Below are 21,027 nucleotides of genomic sequence, written 5' to 3'. Positions count from 1 at the left end.
CAAGAAGGCGCAAGACTTTCTCAAACACAGTACTGAAACCTGAGTAAAATTCTTCAGCCAAGGTCTCAGCTAACATTATATAGAATGAAAGATATACCTATTTCATAGGTTTCCCAAGATGCAAAAGCTGTCCAGAACGTGTGTCGTCAGCAAGGGGAATAAACATGTCGGGCAAGGCTCCAGGAGAACAAGAAACCAAACCAAAACGAATTTTTAGAGTAACCAGAAAAACCTAATCCCCATCCTCTAACCCAAACCAAAATCAGCAAAGTAAACAAAGAGTGACAAACTAGTATTTTGGACGATGGAGATGAAAATAAAAATTGACAGAATTTAAGCTGAATTAGACTTTAATTGACACAAAAAGTAAAAGTTTATTCAACTGAATAAATACCTTAAGACCAAAATGAGTCATCGAGGCCATGATATGGCCAGGAAAGAACAGAGCTCAGGAATAATCCATTTCTAACTACCTAACAAAGTGAAATATTCATCTTCAATATGGAAAATGTCATTAAATACAGAAGCTAACAAAACCAGTGATGGTATCCAGCCCAGAGTCCCGAAAGAACTGGTACTGGTTATCAGATTGAGTAACAAGACTTGATAAAGCTATCATGTGAGGAGCTCTACCAGGTGACTGAGGAATAACCAACATACGAGAGAAGCAGGGGAAAACACAATCCACCAGCCTGACCTAATAAAATCTTGAGAACAAGTCTCAAAAAAGAAAATTGTTTATAGATCCTGGACTAAACACAGAAAAGAGAAAAAAAAATGCAAGGTAGCGATGATATCAAGTAACAGAAACTCCCTCCCTGCATGGGAGGTGGGAATAAGCTGTGCTGAAACTGTGCTACAAGAAGAGGAAATATCAGTTCGGAGAGGGACTACTGCTGGAATTCTTGACGATCAGGTTGGGACTAAATTTCATAGTTAATAATAATCATCATAGCACAAATACAGTTGTCTGTGAACACAATGTTGGAAGGCATTGACAACAGATAGATCAGAATATTGTATGAGGAGGATGTGATGACAATGATAACCACAGTGACAGAAATAGGATAAAATTCCAATCAAGATGCAGATCGCGCTTCATTTCAAGCAGCAGTTTTGGACATCTACATTAAAAAAAAAATGGAACTATACAAGACACAGAGTGGCTACACAAGTTTCCACCTGTCCTACTGAAGTCTGTCTTATTGTGACGAGACAGACAGGAAGAACATATGGCCGCTGTAATACATACATACATACAAGAAAAGAGAAAGGAAGAGAGCTACACAGCTTAAAGAATGTTTAATACAAGAATCACGTACACATACAAAGCAGCACGTGAAGGCTCATTACAGTTCGACTACTGGGGCCGTAGCTCAGCCTTCCAATTAAGAAATGCAGCAACAAAGGCTCTCTCTTCTTAAGAGCAAAACAGGTATCAAGAAGGCTATATACGGGGGTTCCCTGCACTGTCAAATTGGAACAACCCTTCCAGTTCGACACTGATGTTGAAAAGCAGTGCCTCCGTCTGGAAGGCTGCTTTTTATTAGCGCAATTCCCTACGTTTTTCTTAGACTCTGACCGCAGACACCAAGGAAGCAAAGCCATCCTGGGGCACACAGACTACCTTCTGTTAGAAAAAGCCACAGTTCAGATGATCTTATTTGTTACACAAAACTCAATAGAAACTAGTTTTTTCTAAAAAATCGTATTTCTCTAGTGATGACAAAAGCCTCAAGAAAGATTGAGCGCACCACCCAGGCAATTTATCTCTGCCACAGCTACTGACCCTGGGGCAAGTGGCAATTTTTTTCTGAAACTGTATCAGAAGATAACAACTGCATGTCAAAATGCTTCAGCAACGACTGTGAGGGCATTTTAAACACCCACTACTCTGGTGGAAGTTTCAGTGAAAAAAAGATTTACAAACTGCACCCCTCAAATGCCTTGAAATAATGCTGGATCGGCTTCTTTTCGTGCAGAGAACCTAGCTTAAAAAAAAAAAAACAAAACCAAAAAACAAAAACCAAACTGTGGATACTGCATTAGTATACAATGTTTTTATATATATACGTATATACGTATAGTTTCATTGCCAGCAAAGGCAACAGTGCTGCAAAGAAAGTGGTCCTGCTTTCAGAGGTTAGACTACCAAAGACAAAACTACCCATTTAAGGATTCACACAGAAATAAAGAAGTACGAAAATAAATTCTCCACACTGAAAGAGAAGATTAAGCATACCAAGCCATGAGAACATCACCAAATAAAAGGCTGAGGTAGACAAGTCTACACTTCAGGAGAAGCCAGCACTTCTAATTAACACAGACTGAGTCTTGACGTAGAGAATGAAGACTCATTTCTCTGCAGGAAGAACACAGCCGCATGTGTTGAGTGTCACTGAATAAGTTTCATTCCAGGCAAACCAAATGAGAATAGTTTAGATTATGCAGTTCTTGGTTGCTAGCAGTTGAATGCCTTCAAGGCTTATAGCTTCCTGGCTTGTTCCTGTGATACAGTTACGTCAATTTATGAATCTGAAGAATAGGTAATATTTTGGTACCTAGGGCAGACCTACTCGTTCCTAAATAGTCACTTCATATAAGCAAGACAGAGCTTTAAAGATTTTTGATTCTAGTAAAAACTACAGATTTTCATTTATCACATTTTCAGTGGTGTGGAAAACAAAGTAATTTATTCTATCGTAGGTGAGTAATAACCTTACTTTCACTCCCAGCCTCCTCTCAAAGCATGCCATTTTTAGATGTGAGACTCTAATGCTAACTTAAAGGATGACCTAGGGATAGATGACCAAATTATACTAGTCATCTCAGATGGTTGCTTTCTCCTGACTCGGCCAATTTTCAGAGTAATTTTAACAGTGTTCATATTTACCTCAACAGATCTGCGTTACTTAATGAATGTTAGACAGGCTGTTGCTGCTATATAACCTTCATCCACAAAAGTCTTTTTTTCTTTTTTTGTCACATACCAAGTAATGCATAAGTATGAATACTTGCAATTAAATCATTACTGGCATTCCCCAGAGTTATTTTTTTTTCTCAACTATTGTACAATCCATATGAGACAGGAAGTCTGGAACTTGAGTACATTTCCTACTAGTTTGGAAGCAAATCGTTTGTCGTACAGTAGCAATACTGTTCCCCGCTTTAGGCGGGCCAAATATTTTAGTCTCAGATTTGTAAGTCATGCATGCTTCTCCAGATGACCAAGCTTAATCCATTAAAGCAGTACCTTCAATACCTCAGGCTTTTATGACTTCTGTGGCTGACTCCAACGTGTAATATACTGCATAAAGAAGTAGCCTCTGCCTCAATAAGTTTCAGTTAAAAAAAAATACTCAAAAAAAGAGTACAGATAATCGAACGACATTTTTTCAGACAAAAATTTTCCTTAGATATCAGTGTGATTTTGGTTACTGCGACACCAAATCCCAGCAACTGATAGTTTGTTTGTCCACATCTTGCTGCATCCACACAATAAGTACAAAATTCATATTACACATACTAGAACAATTAGCAAATCCGTTTCCTAAAAAGTCAGACCATAGCACGGCCTTTACCTCTACTTTATGGGTTGCTGTGTGAAGCGTTCTTTATCTCCCAGTCCACAATGAATTAAGCCATGCATATTGGACAATGAGTGTTGAGGGTGTCTTCTACTAATGTGTTCTAAAAATACTAATTAGAGCAGGGAGGCATAAACACTAATTCAACACTATACCAAGCAGACAGAAAAAAAGTTGACAAGCGTGCAAATGGTTCACATACCTCACAAGTCGATAAGAGGAATTACTTCCCCAACGACGTACCTTTAGCATTACCAAAGGACAAATTTGCAGGTAAGATACGTAACGATGCACTTTCATTTCTACTAACCTCAGAATCAATGATAGTTCTCGAGCTTGCTGGTATTTGCCCAACAAGTATTCGCCACAGCTTAGCAGATTAGTTCCACACACACCCCCATACAAATCTACGTCTCCGTAATTCCTTTCCTTACAGTGCTAGAGATGCCAGTGATGAAGAGAGAATGTTTACATTACTCCTATATTGTCAATAATTTTTAACTTGCTTATGATTGCACTTTAAATATGGAACGTTTCTAGAGTTACGTTAGGAAGAATTAAATCTATACAGAGTTTTTTGTTGCTTCTCTTTGCAACGATCTAATTTTAGATTTGGAAACAATGCCTGTCAAGCATTTTAAAGCTAAATGGGATATAGCTGATAATGGCTTTAGCAGTGACATTTTAACCCAGTCTCCTGCATACTACTGAAAATAATGAATCTAACGTCTGGGGAAAAAAAAATAATCCACAGATTTGACATTGAATCAACGTCAACTATTATTACTGGGGATGCTATTGGGTGATCTTTATTACTTGAAGTACCTTCCTTGGTAAAAACTCAAATGGATCACTTTCCATAGTTCTCCTTACCCAAATGTCACAACACGGATTCCTCACTTTTACACCATACAGAATATCAAATCACCACAATCTTTCCTTTAAAACAGTTTACATGCTCTATATACCTAAGACCGTTCCTATAGGAACTCCTGTTTTGGCATCTCAGACGTTTCTGCTGGGGGCACACAACATATCAGTCATTCTCATTCAGCAGTACACACATCAAACTTTTGAAAAATGGGATCAGCAACACAAGTGTATATTAAGAAAAACTCCACACCAATGGTTTGCCCACATCACTTGGCAATGTCCCTTTAATATTAATACACAGAGAAGTAAAATTTTTTCATAAATTTGTTCAAGTATGTGGAACATGTAAAATGCATAAGAATCAATATGGACTTCATTAATGTTATATTTATTTATTTTCCAGCTTCATACAAACTGGATGTAGAAGCATAAACATAGTACATTTCTACCATTTTCAACAAAAATATAACCAATATGTACAATTATTGTATTAAAAATACAAAAGGGATACAGACTCCACCAATGTCTTTCTAAAAGACATACAGGTACAAGTAGTATCAAAAGTATGAGGAAATCACCAGTTAATTGTACATTCTGCACTTGACATCACAGAGCGAACTGAGATTAGCAGTCCTATGGTCTACAATTACTTAATGCTTATATAACATTTGTGCAACTTGTGATAGAGCTAGGATTTTGTATTTCTATATGCACATGAGGTCCATAGCCTTGAGAATAAAACTGGCAAAGAATGCATATTACATGTAAAATTACAAATGCATAATTGACAATGTGATATATAAGCAAATAGACAAAAGCTATGATTACAGGAGAGAGAATTAAATAAAGCACTGACATTTGTTTGATACAGTGAAAAAACACTGCAATTTGATCTTTAAAAGTTGAAGCTATTTACGTTTATCTACTGATCAATATGATCAGCTGAGTTCAATGGAAAAAAAAAAAAAAATCCAAGACCAGCAGTTCCTCACATTTGAGTACTACTCGGATTGGCAGCCTTCACTTCTCCGGAGTCTGTGCAAAAACAACACAAAAATAGAGGGGAGGGTCATTTCAGTCATTATAGGGTTAATAGCAGCTGTGAGCAGGTGGTTGCTACACATTGGCCTTCTCTACACATGCAGTGTTCCACGAAGCCATTAACAGTTGTGACTAGTTCTGCATTGCAAAGGCTGGCAAATCTAAACGAGTTATTTTCATTACTTAAAGGCTCGTTTATCCCCTAATGCCAAAGTCAATAGATGGAGGTTATTAGATCAGTGTTAACAGCTGACACGAGCTGTGACATCCCAACGTGCCTTCACTGCAATGTTATCCAGTTAATTTTTCTTTTAATATAACTACTATATAGTAAAAAATAAAAATAAAAATAATATATAACTTAAAGGTGGGGTTGCCGTCTGCCTCATTAGAATGGGACACTTTCGGTTTGAGTATGCCATCCTGTATTCCGCAAGGCACAGGTATGAGACACACAGTGTCCTCTTCCATCACCGGCCAGTTGCAAGCACGTGTTTCCGCATATACACTAGACCCGGCTGAGGATGCCATTAACGGCTGAGGATGCCATTAAGGCCAACGTTTACAAACATTTGAAGATTCCAGGGTGGGGCACACTAAGAGTGAAGCGAGAGATGGCCAAGGAAAGGCTGCATCCCGCCCGTAAACCTCTGCCTTCCCTTCTGCCCTGCTCAGCCACCCGACAGCAATATTCTTTCCAGGAGCTCAGGCTGGCAACCCTACTTACAGGTACGAAATAATACTGTAATTACTACGCAGATGCAGTATTTGATCTCCGAAACGCAAACATACAAAATTGTAACAAAGGCATTTGTAAACAAGCAAACGAGCACTGCCTCCTTGAAGGATTTCAATGCGTTTTTCTCTTTGCAGGTTAAAGGCCAAATGTAATTTGACAACTAGCTTGTCTCATTATCCCAATGAGACTAAGTGCTAGGACTGTGATTAAAATCTAAAAGGAAGATTTAAAAAAAAAAAACAACAAACAAAACCAACAAAACCCTTCCAGGCATTGGGAAGTGCAGCCAGAGTTAATCATCCTGATGTGATGATCTTGGAATTTGGAATGATACTGTGTGATGTGGCAGACAGCGACAGTGGTAGCTTGGAGATTGCTGCACTGTGCATTTCAAGCAACACAGTTTGAAAAGTGCCAGGGCGATTTCTTCACAGTATTTCACATGCAAGGGGAGAGGGGACAGAAGGGGGAGGGGCGGAGGAAGAAGCCCCATGCTGCTTTAAGGCAGGGAAGGAGGCAAATAGGTCCACCATCCTTTAACTATAGTTCCAAGGCTCCTATTCTAGGGACGTCTTCTTGTGCTCTCCTTTAAGGTGGCTCACTCTGGATCCAGAAAAGCCCAAGTCTTAGACAGCAGAGACTTGTTCATCTTCTGCAAACACAACAGGATAGGGGAAAATAGAATTTAGTTCATATAGAACAAGACTGCTACTGAATGATACAACCTGTACTGTGCTCACGTGTTTTCCATTTTGTAGTATTAGGTGTATATTTTAAAAGAATCTGGATATCTGTACATTTCATGTCTTGTGAGAAGTACTCCTTTGCAATTTTGTTGTCGAAGAAAATAAGACAATTGCTATAACTGAGCTAGGTGCGATTCCTCAGCTTGAGGAAGACAACAACTACTCCAAGACATCCAATAGCTTCATAGAGCCATCTTACATTTTTCCCTGAATACATCTATGATTTATTTAAATCAAGACTGCACAAAAATTGAGTGCAGCTTTAGTCATCATCGGTAGAAACAATTAAAATTCTCTGTCATGGTAATTCTCAAAGCTCGAGGCAACTCGATTAAGGTAGAATTCACTGTTTTCCATCATGTTCTGCTTCAGAGTTCATCCTGCATATAAAACCTTAGTAGCTAAGCAGTTAGGGTGGGACCGGGAATGTTAGCCTTTCTATCATTAAGCAAAACAAAGCATTCAGATGTGTGATTTGGGCACTGCCCTGCCTAAATTTTGAGCACCTAGCCCTAGAGATGCAATCCAGCTACGCTTGCACTCCATAGAAAACAGAATGACTATGTCTACATAGTCTTTCTATCATTACAGTTGAGCTAAACCATGAAGATGCAGACACGCTTGGGCAAGCGAGGTAGCAAAAGAATAGTGGGCTCGTTATGGGAAGCAGTTGGTATGGAAGACCCAGTGCCCACAGTGTAAGAGTTTCAGGTAGAATGTGACTATCCAAATAAACCTGACCTCCATTGGGTGGGTGGGTGGGCGGGCAGGTATTCTATAGACCAGCATACGTTTTTTGACCATTAAATATGTGGTTAGTGCCAAACATTAGGTACGCTGGAAACTTCCAGGGCAGGCAAGACTACACCTGGTGAACATAGGCACCTCCAGAGAAGTTGCCTAAGCCAACAGCTTGGTTGTCCAAGATTCAGGTGGACCCAGATTCCAAATTTTAAATTATATTTAAGATGAACTGAATTCCTCCCCGTCCAAAAAGTTAACAAAGAGCAAGTTTTGAAAGATGGAAGAGAGCTCAAATTATGGCAAGAATTTCTATGGCAGGACACATTTGCGTAGTTTGCTTTGTGTCTGTGAAAGCGTTGACCATTTTTGCATGCAGCACACTCAAAATTTAACAATTCGATATTTACCATCTTCCTCTGTGGAAAACCCTTGAGACGGATAGTGAGCAAGACGTGGATCTGACTCATTTGGTTTATGCCACTGAGGTTTGTTCACAGGCCTGCTAGTTGAATGGCCATGCGACTGCTGCTGCGGAGTTGATGTCCCATGAGTCTCGCATGTCCGTGCCACCATTCTAGACCTCTGAAGTGCTATGTTGTAATCTGGAGGCTTTCTGGTTGGATGGGAGCCACCTTCTGCAAACTCAGCAATAGGTATTCCTACATAACCAGGGGGAGTTGGAGGTGGTTCCCGGTATCGACCCTCTTTTCGTGCTGCAGGAAAAACAACAGATTCTTAGAAAAGATAGTAAGAGGAAAACTGCTCAAAGAAAAACAAACAGTGAAAGTTAAATAAACACTGAAAAATAAACCATGCAAGAAAGTGCAGAATATACAACATACACAGGATATAGCTATTTTTCCAGTAGTGAAGCATTAGTCTAATAAAATTCACCAAATTACATGGGGAATTTGTTCAAACTTAGCCACTGAAGCTGTTCCACCAATTATATAGAATAAAATGTACACCGGTCAAGGTAATGTGGAAGACTCAAGAGTCCACAGAAGTAGCAAACATCAGGAATATTGGCATCTCCCCAAACTCACGACTATCTTGATCCTGAAGTTGGCCTTTGTACCTAGGAGCTCATCTCTTGTTTTTAACATCTTGTGGGAGGGAGGAGCACCTGGTAAATTATTTCTTCCTACAAATCTTACCACTTAATGAGACATAAGCTAAAATTCCAAAAGGTAAGGAAGAGAAGCGGGCTTCAGCTTCATACTTTCTGTATGCACTACTGCCCGCTGCTCTTACGGTTGTATTCTCCGCAAAATTAAAATTTGAAAATACACCCATAAGAACAATGACAGAATATGATTTTATATAGGAGATGGATCTCATCAAGGCATAACTGTTTACCTGAACAAGGCTTAACTCTGGGCATACTTAGAAGTTCTCTCTTGCACAGAAACAGCAATTAAGAATTTTAAGGGTCTGCAGGGACACACAGCAGATAGGCATGACTCTATTTTGGAGTTACGTATTTAAAGAAGTCAGCTGGGGCTTTGATACTGAACACTTATGGTGGGTCTAGCCCTTAAACACATGACCACTTAACTTACAGTACAAAGGCAAACACAGCAGGATAAACCACTGACACAGACAATTTACCCTCCACAGCTTGTCATACACTGTATATTCTTGCACAAGTGGCAATGACAACATCACCCTGCATTATGCAGCAGGGAATTGAATGAAAGGGCAGTACAAGCTTAAAACAGACTGGTGCTACTTGGATGTTTTTATAGACTAAAAATAAAGTCTTGGTCTTATAACAAAACCAAATAGTTTCCATTAGAATCTAAGTATTTTTCTTGGACCAATTGCTTTAATGGAGCATGAAAAAAGCTTCTGAGGAATTTTATTCAAAGATTTCGGAAAACTAACTCTGATGCAGCAGAAATTCTGAAGAAAAATTCTATTGAAACACTGCAAGAGATCAATGTCTATTCAGTCACAAAGACTCGTGTAAAAATAGCGGCTTCTGTTAGAGTGATATGCAGAGTTACATTTGCAGGATAATTAGTTAATAGTCCTGAAGCGCATGGAAGTGTGTAGCTTGAATTTTCAGATCTCTCACGTTCTCTCAAGTCTCTAAAAACAGTGGAAAGCACTTCCTTGAGAGGCAAGTTTGGACATGCTTTTTGTGCATTTTGGTGGAAACCAAGGGCTTCAAAGAGTAAAATTAGGGAGTGGCATGAATCGGAACCTGCAGTCCTGAACTGAACAGTTTCCTCCTCTTCATAGTTCAGGGATGCAGATCTGCACCCAAGCTTCGAGGCAATGAGGCACTGCTAAGCAATATACTTGGGCAGAAAAGGGAAAAGCAGTTTATCACAGTGGTCTCCGCATGACCTCAATCTGGCAGACTTTTTCAGCCGTATCAGTACAAAACGGCTGTTAGATAGTTCTTCATATTAACCTGAAGAAAGGCAAAGTGAAGGGAAATGAAAGGAAAGAAATAGGCAGAAATGCAGAGGTCTTGGATGCTGCAAGGACTGGGATGTGTAGAAGGAACAGTATGAGAAAAAATGTTACGCGCTGCCAAAGATACCTTCATATCAATCTACATATTATCAGACCTTTCTTTTGTTGGATGACTATAAATTATTTCGGCTCTGATTTCTTAGGAACCTCTTCAGTTTCAGCAGTCCAAAGAAACACCTCAGTTGGCATTTAAGCACAAAGTAACCCCACTTTCAGAAGTAAGGAATATTCACAATCATCAGACTAGTCATACAGATGTATAAAGTAAAAGGCTTTAAAAAAATCAGGCCACTTATTAAGATATCTAAATATAGAATGTGGAGCCTTATTGTGATGAGAAATTCACATTTCAGAACAGACATCTAAATACATCAACCTCTCAAAACACTGTCCACCAGTTGAGCTAGTTTTTTTGATGTGTGGCAGGTTCCCTTGAAACATGAAGGAGCTGCCAGAACTAAGAATCAACAATAAGTGATATTTTCCCTAGCAATAAATGCACAGTTTAAGGGGAAAATTTGAGAGACTACAAAATGCTTGGGTTTGCTTTAAAAAAAAAAAAAAAAAAAAAATCAAACCAGACAGAAGAAATGCAGTTTTAGAATAATACAAAGAACTATAGACAAATTAATTAAAATACTTCACGGTAAACAAAACTTAACTTACCAACAAGCCCCTTCGTACTACTTGGTGATACTGCTATATGAGTGGGCATGGGAGCTGGCTTCGACTCCTCTGCTGGTACGGATGTTATGCTACTGGTTTCAGCTTCAATCGAAACATCCTTCCCACCCCTCCGCTTTATGGTACCTGTATCACCTTCCGAGTCCTCTCCCCAGTATCCTGTTGAGGATGCCCAGCTTGCTCTGGACTGTGCTTGATCAAGGCCCTCCCTACCTTGACTTTGCCTGCCATACTTTGTGCCGTGATCGGGGAACATCAGCTGGTCCATATGGCTGCCCGAGGCCCACAGTCCTGCCCCATCGCCCGAACTATCGAAATGAGCGTGTCCAAAAGGCAGAGTCTCCCAGCTTCTCTGGTGCTGTATTGTTTGTATGTTGTCATGAGAACCACTTGAACAAGAAGTCCAGCTACCACGGCCACTGTCAGCTGCATCGAGCGAAGCTCTGTCCCCCTGATCCTGTGACAGTTCTTCTGTACTAGGAGAAGAAAGCACAGTTGCGCCAGCGTACAGGCCTCTGGTCTCTGACAGCGGTGCATATGAGCTAGATGCATGTTGAAGAGGGGGAAAAAAAAAATAAAATAAATCCAGTGTTGGAATTGGAGATCATTTACAAGACACATGAAGAACTCAACAACCAAAAGAAAAGCAAACGTATTGAGGGGTTGGAGTAGATGACCTTTAAAAGGTCCCTTCCAGCCCAAACCATTCTACGATTCTACAATTGAAGGTTTTGAAGCAAGTTGTATTAAGCATTATTTGCATTAATGACTAATTCAATGTTGAGAATAGAACGCTTTCCTTTCAAGCTTATCCTCAATAAAACAAACAAAAAACCTACTGGATAGATATCCTGATGAAACTTAACACTTCAGTAGAGTCATTTCAAAGGTAAAAGGTTAACTTTGCAGCCGACCTTTAAGACTGGCAAATCGCATTGAAATATATAAAGGGGAACAGACTGATAAGATGGGGTTTCTTTTCCAGCCACGTGAAGCAAAGGATCAGAAGTTAGACACAGATTTTTAGCAAGAGGTGGCCAAAATTCAGGTTCAGGTTTCAGCTTTTCAAACTTTTTTTATGCTTAGGAAATTCTGAAAGCAATTTTTTCAATATTTCTTGCAAACGGAAATGCATTTGAACCTTAATTTTGGAAACACAAGCTACTTGAGTATGCTCTCCATAGCCTTTCAGCGATTAAGTAAGCCTGACACTATCACTTACACAGCAGCAGTGGAAAACGACAAAACGTCACTTTTGCTTAGCAGCTATCTGGGCTCCTGGGATTTGTCCTTCCAGGGCAGCTTGCTTTGCAGACTGGAACCCTGCTCTTCCAAATATTTAAGACATCTGATTAAAGAGTTTGCATAGCCTGGGATTCCCAAAGCTGAAGTACACCAGTTTTGGAACAGACCTGCCATCCACAGACCCCGCAGGATTAAAAGCCCTGAAACCATTCGGAGGACTGAAGCATCCAAGTAACAGCTCGGAAAAGTAAGTCGAGACTAAATAGGAGCCAGCGCTCCAATTATTTTCAGACCGAGGCTCACTGCTAGAGATTTAGAGAACCCCTCACAGCACTAGCTTCCCCACCATTACAGAAGTTAATTACCCAGAAAATTACCTAGAAAACCAGCAGCCCAATGTGAATTTTAGCTTCCAATTATTGTTGACTAGGAGAGATGTTTGGGGTAAAATATTTTTGGGTTAGATAAATACATACTTTTCTATGAAACAGACTGGAAAATTACTAGCTATTTCTGCTCTCAGCTTGATCACTGAATAACTGTATGAATAATTTCTCATCTAATTCAGTTAATTCTCCATCTAGAAAACAGGCTAGGATACTAGTCTGCCATAAAGAGGATAATCTATAGCACTACTAAATACTCAGATGATAAAGTCTATTGAGGTAAAGTCTTACTGCTGTACACCTCATGACACGCTCAGGAGCGCAAACCCTTTTCTTGTCAGGAAACGGAGCATTATCAGCATTGAAATAGTGGGTTTTAAGAGCGGGGAGAAAAAATATTTGAGAGAGATACAGGGAAAGTTACACGAACAAATATACATATACATGCCACATACACACTACAAGAAACTATAACGTAAGTAAGCACAAATAAAATGCTTACCCTAAGCTGTATTGATCTGGTTCAATCATGATTCTTCTATCAATCCTTCCCACACCAAGATTTGTCTCCACAATGCTGACAGAATGCCTCTGTCTCCTCTCATCATGCAGGGAGACTGGCATAGAGTCAAAAGAGGAATTGCTGACAATACTAGATCTGGAAGAAATTTCGCTGTGACCAGAATCTGAAAAGTTATCCACCGTGCCGCTAGGAGCCAAAGTATAGCCTGCAAAGGGAACGGCACGACGTTAATCAGACTCTGAGAAGCCTGCTCAGTTACTGCCAGGCAGCTGGCAATACTTACTACTGCTACCATAGTAAATCAAAACTAGTTACACTTTATTCACAGAAGCAGCACTGCAAAAGACAGAAAGATATGTAGCAGAACTGCATAACATTGTGTATTGTCTCTTAGCAAGAGGTTTAAGATTGCGGGAACATGCACTTCTCATTTAGAAACCAACTGCTCACCTTCCTTCTTCTCTGCCCTCCTATCCCAAATTATTTTCAAATACATCACGATACTTGTATCCCCAAAACTGCCTGTACAAAAACGCTGTCTCCAAGACTGGAATGAGAGAGATGCCCCGGATAAGATTACTGCTTGAAGTAATCCAAGAGCCACTCTCGCACAGTTTTTCTGTTCTGCAAAGCTACACTTCAGAGATGAACAGCGGATACAACATGAAGCACAGATGTTTGGGCTGACTGCTTATTATGTATCTTGGCTGAGAGAGGGCCAGATTTTCAGGCTTTCTTTGTGGTATTTGGCTAACTAATTACGTGCCAAATAGCATTTATTAGTAGAATTATACCGTCATTTGGAGGTAGCATTGACATTGCCAGACTGAGAGAAAAATCTGCAAACCACGTCACAGAGGTAAATTCATCTTTTGCTTTAGTATTAAACAAAGCTGTGATGAATGCTCTTGCCCGCTAAGTTAAAGATCATTAAACAACATACATCCACAAGTAACTGCAGTTCTCATTTTTGTTTTCAGTCTACACATAAGTGTCAAGAAGATTTCAACTGACCTATACCAATTCACTTGCTGCCATTTTTGTCTAAAGAACATACCATTAGCTTCATGTCACCACCAAAACAAAGATATTTTAAAAAAAATTATAATCATGTTTATGATTTGCTTTTCGCAAAAATAAAGTTCTTTTCCCACTATGAGGCAAGTACAGAATACCAATTCCTTTTTCAAGAAATGCACAGGCCTGACCATATTTATATAAATTCACTCTTTGCTAATGTAGTATTTGGGAGAAATCATGACAATAGCTTACAAGGACTCGACGCTTCTTCTCTACATAACATCCTCCTCCATCTGACCTTAGTAAATATCACAGGTTTTGGATAGGCATTTGTAATTCCTTGCCATATTCATCTCTCCCCTTTTCAGATCTCTGCTTATCTAATTGGAATTTTTTTCTCCCTGTTTATTTCCATAAGCCCCACCTATCCCAGCGGTCCCTGGTGAATTGTTATTCTTGTTACTGTTCTTGCTTCCAAGAGGAGAGGAGGAACTGGTTAAGTTCATTAGCCTGGAGCCATAAGGCCTCAACTGACCGGCACTTCCACCTCCCATGTTAAAAGGGCTTAGCTGTCCATTCGATAAGAAAATAGAACAAGTGATACATACGTTTCAAGTCCTTCTCATCTCTGTGCAGTTTAGGGAAAATTATTGCTACGGAGAAGTCTCCAACACACTCCTCTCTTTCGCATTCTGAACTTCTATTATAGGGACTCAACCCTATATATATATTTTACAATAATGTTATATTATGTAACTGTTAAACTGAACTTTTATGATATTCTGAAAAGAGAATAATTTAGAAGCTATCTGTGGTACAACTAGGCTATCGTACTTCCAAAGGGACCTTTTTGTTTGTTTGTCTGAACTACAGCAAAATGCCCCCAATTCTCTGTTTTGTCATTTCACAACTAGAATAAATACAATGAAAAAATGTGTTGTTTTTTTTTTTTTTAAATCCCTTTCAAGTCCTAAATTCAAAAAAACAACTATGACGTCACTTAAAAAGAACTCAGTCAAGAAAGCTCTAATGTGTAATACCATTCTTCAAATATCCATATACATTGTTTGAATAATTAATCAGGCTGCTAGTAAAGTGTTGTGTTTTAGTGATATGAATCCCAAATACCTTAAGCCTGGCTGTCATACATAGGTCACACCCCATCCAGATGCATGACACAGCAAATAATTCCTCTAACAGGCTAATGTGCTCAATGCTGGACAAAGATTTTAAGTGTCAATCTGCACATCCTTCCACTGGCAGGAAACACTGACGATGGGAATATTTTTGCAGAAGCAGCCGCAGTCAGACTGAGCTACTGCATCAAATCAGGCTATCCTTTCTGGCTTTTGCTAACCAGAGGGCTTTCAGGTATCCCCAAAATCAAGTTCCCGAGTACACTTTCATGTACCCCACTGTGCACTACACTTCCTGCCCTCTTGCTGGCCATATGTGACAAAAATAGGAGCAGCAGTAATTTATCCTGAGTGTCCAAATTCTCTCTTAGAACTTTCCAAAGTCTATGAGCTTCATGAAATGGGATGAGAAATATTGCACATCTAATACCTTTCCTCGGAGAGCTCTGTGGTGAAGTGGGAGGAGAAGACAGCTGTGAAGATGCACTTGAGACTGTGTCTTCAGATTGTTTCTTGTGACGATCCAAACTTCCTTCTTCAGATAATGAAAGAATTTTCTTTAAAGCTTGCGGGGAGTTAATGCCTTTAAATATGAATTAATATAGGCAGATGTAAAGTCCAGTATAAATACAACTTTCTGTTTCACAATACACTTATAGAGCAGACACCACACAGGAAAAAAAATGAATTTTGTTCCTGTACATCAGCGAGTTTCTGACACCATCTTAAATGAAGCAAAACATTTAAACCTACTCCCATTTAAAATGCAGCGCTTTATTTCTGCATATTACTGAAGCCAGTCTTTCATTCTGGCCACTGAAAATAAATGCTTTGTCAAAGAAAAAACAATGGAAGATCTGGTGTTGCAGAATACTCCCTATACAATGTATAAATCAAGGATATGCATAGTAATGGTTACTGAGAAACTTGAACTTAGATTATGTTGAATACAAACACACACAAATCTCACTGGTTAGTGAAGGTTTATGTAGTAAGAATTGAAACTGTTGCCCTGTTTCTTTTCTATTCAGAGTAGCCTAGAAGGCCAAAGAAAGCTGAAAAGATGAATAAGATTAGGCTTACAAAACAAGGCCATTCTGCAGCTGCCTTTCTCCCTTTCATTTTTGAGAACTAGCTCTGCACCGGCTTATTTTGGGAAACTAAAGAGTAAAAACATCCTGAAGATGATGTATGATGTAAAGATCTAGGGCACCAAGAATTGCTTTTCTCAGGCGGCATTTATCCATCTTTCTCTTCCTCTCCCCTCAAAAATCCACCCTGGGACAGTCTTAAAAGTGAAGACAGAGCTTCTCTGACAGTTTTGCCGACATCTGTGGTAGAGGTTATTTTCAAGCATTCTGCAGAACTTATCTTTGATCTGTCGGATCACAATGCTGCTATCAATAATTTACAGCTGCTTCATCAACATAACCTAGTCAGTTTTCAGAAACTTCCTCACCATGAGCAAAAATGCAGTCTATAGTGCTTCGAAGTCCTTTTAAGATTAAAATTTAATGGTAAAAATCAACAAGAACTAGATGAATATTGAATTGTTTCTTGCTCATTTTGCTGCTTCTAATGTTTCGTTAGCAGCCTAAGCAGTACACAAGTAAAACTAATCAAAAGTGAAATAAGAATTAAGCTCTTGTGAAATTACTACCATGCAATAGGAAGGGCCAGTTATGCTAAATATACTTATTAGGAGTGTTACTGTACTTCAAGTGATATGTAAGAGGTTCTTTAGTAATGCATATGTTATGTACCTATGCTGGGACACAGATTTGGAAATCAGATTAGAAGAAATTCCTATAGTCCGATATCTTTCTGAGCGACATGCAGGCAGCAACGACGGAACAACAACAATAAAAAAGCACTGGGGAGCAGAAGCCAAAGGAACAATTCTCAGCGTGAAACTTCAGGCCTACATTTCTAATGGGACTACCAGTTTGAATAGGCCTGCATCTCACATTAAATGTTCAACTTTCGAAAAAACACCAACATTTCTGAGGCATCTCAGATGGGTCACTCAAAAACTCCAAGTCGCTAAACTCTTTGGAAAAGTTAAGCCAAAATCCCAGGGCAGATAGTCAGAAACGTTCATTCTTCCCAGCCGCTAGTAACAGGTAAATACTTATACTGATTAAACTGACAGGAAGCTTTCCAAGATTTCTTTCTTTCCATTTCTAGAGAAGACAAATCATGCATACACACTGCATGAACTGGCATAACCTGCTTACAAAACTACCGGAAATAAGTGTCTGAATCTTATTTGATTAAAAATGTCTCCCTGACATAAGCAAACAGACTTGAGAGTATTAAACCGTACCCTTCATTGTTCCACTTACCGAACGGTGGGAGGTCTTTGACTGGCACTTTCTTGCGAGAAGGATAAAGAGATACGGCAGGGACCTGCAGTGCTTGGTTTACTTTATGTTGCTGTTGCTGCTGTGCTTTCTGCTGGGTACCTGCCCGGGGAGCCACCGGTGACGTTTCCGATTTTCCAGATCGCTTGTCTCCTGTATTCTTCGGCACTTCGGAAGAAATGGGAGAAAACACAGAATGACTACCAGCTAAAAATATCGTGGGAGTTTTCATCTGAGCAGTGCAAAGCCCTCCAATTAATACTTAAAAGGTGCTCAAATACTTGTATACCTTTAGAGAGAAAAGGTGAAGAGAAAAAGAAGGGGAGATTTAACTTCATTTAAAATATGCACACTATTAGAGAACATTTACTCTTTTTCTCAAAATAAAAACTCTCATAAATGACTATTGTTATAGTTATCAAAAACATGGCCAGAAGTTATACTGCGCTATCATAAGGTCTACAGCTGGTTTAGAATGGATATATAATTACCGTTTTTTGCTACCCTGAAGGAAGGGAAGGACGTAAGATACAGCATTCCCTCAAATCAAAATGAAACAGATATCCAGCGCAAGGTCCCCCTCTGCTGCAGCCAGGTACAGACCTCCAGGTATCTCTGAAACACCCGGACATAAGGAAATCTCCTTTTCCCTCTCCAAGGCCAAGATATTCCGGATGACCAACCCTATTCACGCCAACAGCCTGACTACATCAGAACTGCAGAGAAACTTTGGGTTCCTCCATACCCTTTGTACGGACAAATCTAAAGAACCTTTGTGCACTTCAGCACGACATCATCTGAAAGCTTTATCTCCTATACAGATGCTATGTCTCCATAGTGTTAATCTGCAAGATGATTTCCTTAAGATTCATAGATGTTCAGCATTTGGAAATGACTGGACACATAATTTTTCACCTAGTTACTTGTCTAGTTACTGTTCCCAATTACTTCCTTGGAGAAGAAACAGAGGTAATATTTAACAGTTTCCTTGAAATGCGTAACAAATGACAATGCTCACATGTGTTGGTGGCTGGCTCACACTGCAGAGACAGTGTCTGGAGGCTCTCTTCGTCCATTTCCAGATCCAAGTTTGAGAGATACTGCTTTACTTTCCGTGCCATCTGAGCATCTTCATACAGTTTTTTAGCATTAAGGAAGGAGCTGCGACGGACCCGCTTTTTATGACCCCCCGTCTGCGCGACATCCAGCACGGCTGCATTCGTGCTGCCCTGGCTGAGAGACCTGGAGTGAAGGGGGGGCAGGAGGAGGAAAGAGAGGAAAAGTATGACTTAGTCCAACAGGGTATCACGTGATAAACATGAAATGTGCAAAAGATTGCATGAATGTCAGTCTATGGTCAAAGCTTACATGCCTCATTCCAGTAAGTCAAACAGCTACAACAGATAGAAAGATGAGGGTCAGGAAATCTTTTACTTGGTTACAGGCACTATTTTAATGACGCAAATATTTTAACCTATTCTTCTCCAACTAGGCAATATCACTTCACACATCTAGAAAAGCATTCAAGCTAGCTCTCTCACGTAAGCCAGCTACTGAGAAGACTGGAGCATTAGAAAAAGCTCATGCAGTAAGGCAATGCTGACAGAAGACTGTAGTTGAGGTTCAAATTTAAATACATATACAGAAGGTGTTTTGAAAGGTCTCTAAATACTTTTTAAATCGGACCATATACAAAATGCATAGCTCAGTTTTACAGAATAGAATTTCCCTGTAACTTGCTAGGTTGAAGACAGCTTTTTGTTAAATAAAATGATCAGCTAGTTCATGATGAAGTAAACGTCATGCACATTTCAATGGATGTATGTCTATATGAAAGCTATGCATTGTTCCTGACTTGTTAAGAGTAAAAATGATGGCTGACTTGTAATATAGAAATAAGTTAGTTTAGCAGATACTCTAAGTTTTAACTTTTGTATTTGATTGTGATAATTGCTTATTAGGCATAAGAAAGTTAACAGCAATTTTCAGCTGTTGCAACCTTGCCATTTTATAATTTCTCTTTTACTGAAAGTCACTTCCTTTGGGAATTTGAATTGGAAGTGGGGGAGAAGACAACCCCACTCCTATGTACAACCACTTATAAATAATTTACAATTTTTGCGTTTTAACCTCAAAAGCTAAAGCACTCCTGGATTGAAATGTATTGTCAGTAAAAAAGGGTTAATAAAAGAAAAAAAAAGTCAAAGCACCAGAAAATTAAAGATAGCAAGTAGGAAACAATGCAAATGGTAAGGGAAGAATGAATGTTTGTGTGCGTTGTCTCCAACCACTTACCCCAGACTCCTCCATTTCTTCTTCCTGCAAGTGAGAGCCAGGAAGAGTAAAGCACGGGTTTAAGAAGAGACAGAGAAAGATCACAAGCTCAGAAAGAAAAAGACCAGACCTCAGGACAAGCAGTTCTGGAAGCCCACAAACATTAAAAAGAGCATTGACTCGGGCATACAGTCAGATATTACAAACTCTTCTAGCTCAAATTAAGAAAGAGAATATGCATTAAGCTGGTCTAACATGAAGCCAAAGAGCATTCACTCCACGTTTTCTAACACCACTAGCTGACACTGTTTGAGATACATTCCCCCTTCTACTAAATCAAGACGATAATGCTGGCACACATCAATGTTTCCCGCAGACAGATACATATGCGTTCAGGACAGTATCTACCCCTCCCTCCCACTGATGGAATCTCTTTTTTGAGGTAACTGGCAGCTAAGGAATAGTATAAAACATTTTAATATATTTTCATAAGCACAAAATGTGATGATTTCTCCAGTTTTAGAACACCACATAATTGTGGTAAATTGTTAACAAACAAACAAACCCCTCGTACTGCTCCAAAACAACAAGGGGCACTTGAGAAGCACCGCTTGCCGACCCCTACCCTTCCCTCAGCTGGGAAAAGTTCTGCCTAATACAACACACTTACCTCGTTCTAAACATTAAAGCAGGATCCATGTTCACAGACGCCATGCGACCAACATGGCGTATCTCCTTTGCAATCATTCTCAGCTTCTCAAAATTGACCAAGCCCTCCACTTTTGAATCATTTCCTACAACCAACAATTAACAACATCAGTTATTAGGTAGCAAAGTTAGTTTTCCTTAGCTGGTAAAAGATGAGGTACTTCTGCTTTTACCTTCATGAAGGAACGTAAGGTCTTTTTTGATAACAGGAAACAGGGGGATAATAGGGGGCTGTAGGTTTTGGCTGTTAAGGACATTACGGTATTTTGCCATATTCCTAGACGGATCAAACAAATCCTGTAGATCTTGAAAGAGTTTTTCGTACTTGCTTGGAAGCTTTTCCCAAGTAGTTCGGAGCCTTGCAACTGGTGCCAAATTCAGGCCACTGGAAACAAACAAAAAAAGTACAAAAAAGTTCAAGAAGAATAGAAATAAACCAAGAAATCCTAGAAAAGACCACGTTAAGTTTTG

At 39.4% G+C, this 21,027-nt stretch overlaps 1 protein-coding gene across 1 annotated transcript in view; it reads right to left on the bottom strand.

The window, feature by feature from the left end:
• Window positions 1-4,725: 4,725 nt before the first annotated feature.
• The window catches only part of RAPGEF2 (Rap guanine nucleotide exchange factor 2), a 196,162-nt gene continuing 179,860 nt past the window's right edge, over window positions 4,726-21,027 (bottom strand). Inside the window, exons 20-29 of the mRNA XM_082483049.1 lie at window positions 20,730-20,941; window positions 20,519-20,642; window positions 19,870-19,893; window positions 18,593-18,816; window positions 17,557-17,742; window positions 15,642-15,794; window positions 13,035-13,260; window positions 10,884-11,443; window positions 8,138-8,443; window positions 4,726-6,892 (exon numbers count right to left, since the gene is read on the bottom strand). Coding sequence (XP_082339175.1) covers window positions 6,867-6,892; window positions 8,138-8,443; window positions 10,884-11,443; window positions 13,035-13,260; window positions 15,642-15,794; window positions 17,557-17,742; window positions 18,593-18,816; window positions 19,870-19,893; window positions 20,519-20,642; window positions 20,730-20,941 — 2,041 coding nt within the window. The 3' untranslated portion in view covers window positions 4,726-6,866. The remainder of the gene's footprint in view (window positions 6,893-8,137; window positions 8,444-10,883; window positions 11,444-13,034; window positions 13,261-15,641; window positions 15,795-17,556; window positions 17,743-18,592; window positions 18,817-19,869; window positions 19,894-20,518; window positions 20,643-20,729; window positions 20,942-21,027) is intronic.

This window comes from Vanellus vanellus, assembly GCF_965231255.1.
Source record: "Vanellus vanellus genome assembly, chromosome: 4".
Taxonomy (NCBI): Eukaryota; Metazoa; Chordata; class Aves; order Charadriiformes; family Charadriidae; genus Vanellus; species Vanellus vanellus.
This window is presented reverse-complemented; position numbering and strand designations above follow the sequence as displayed.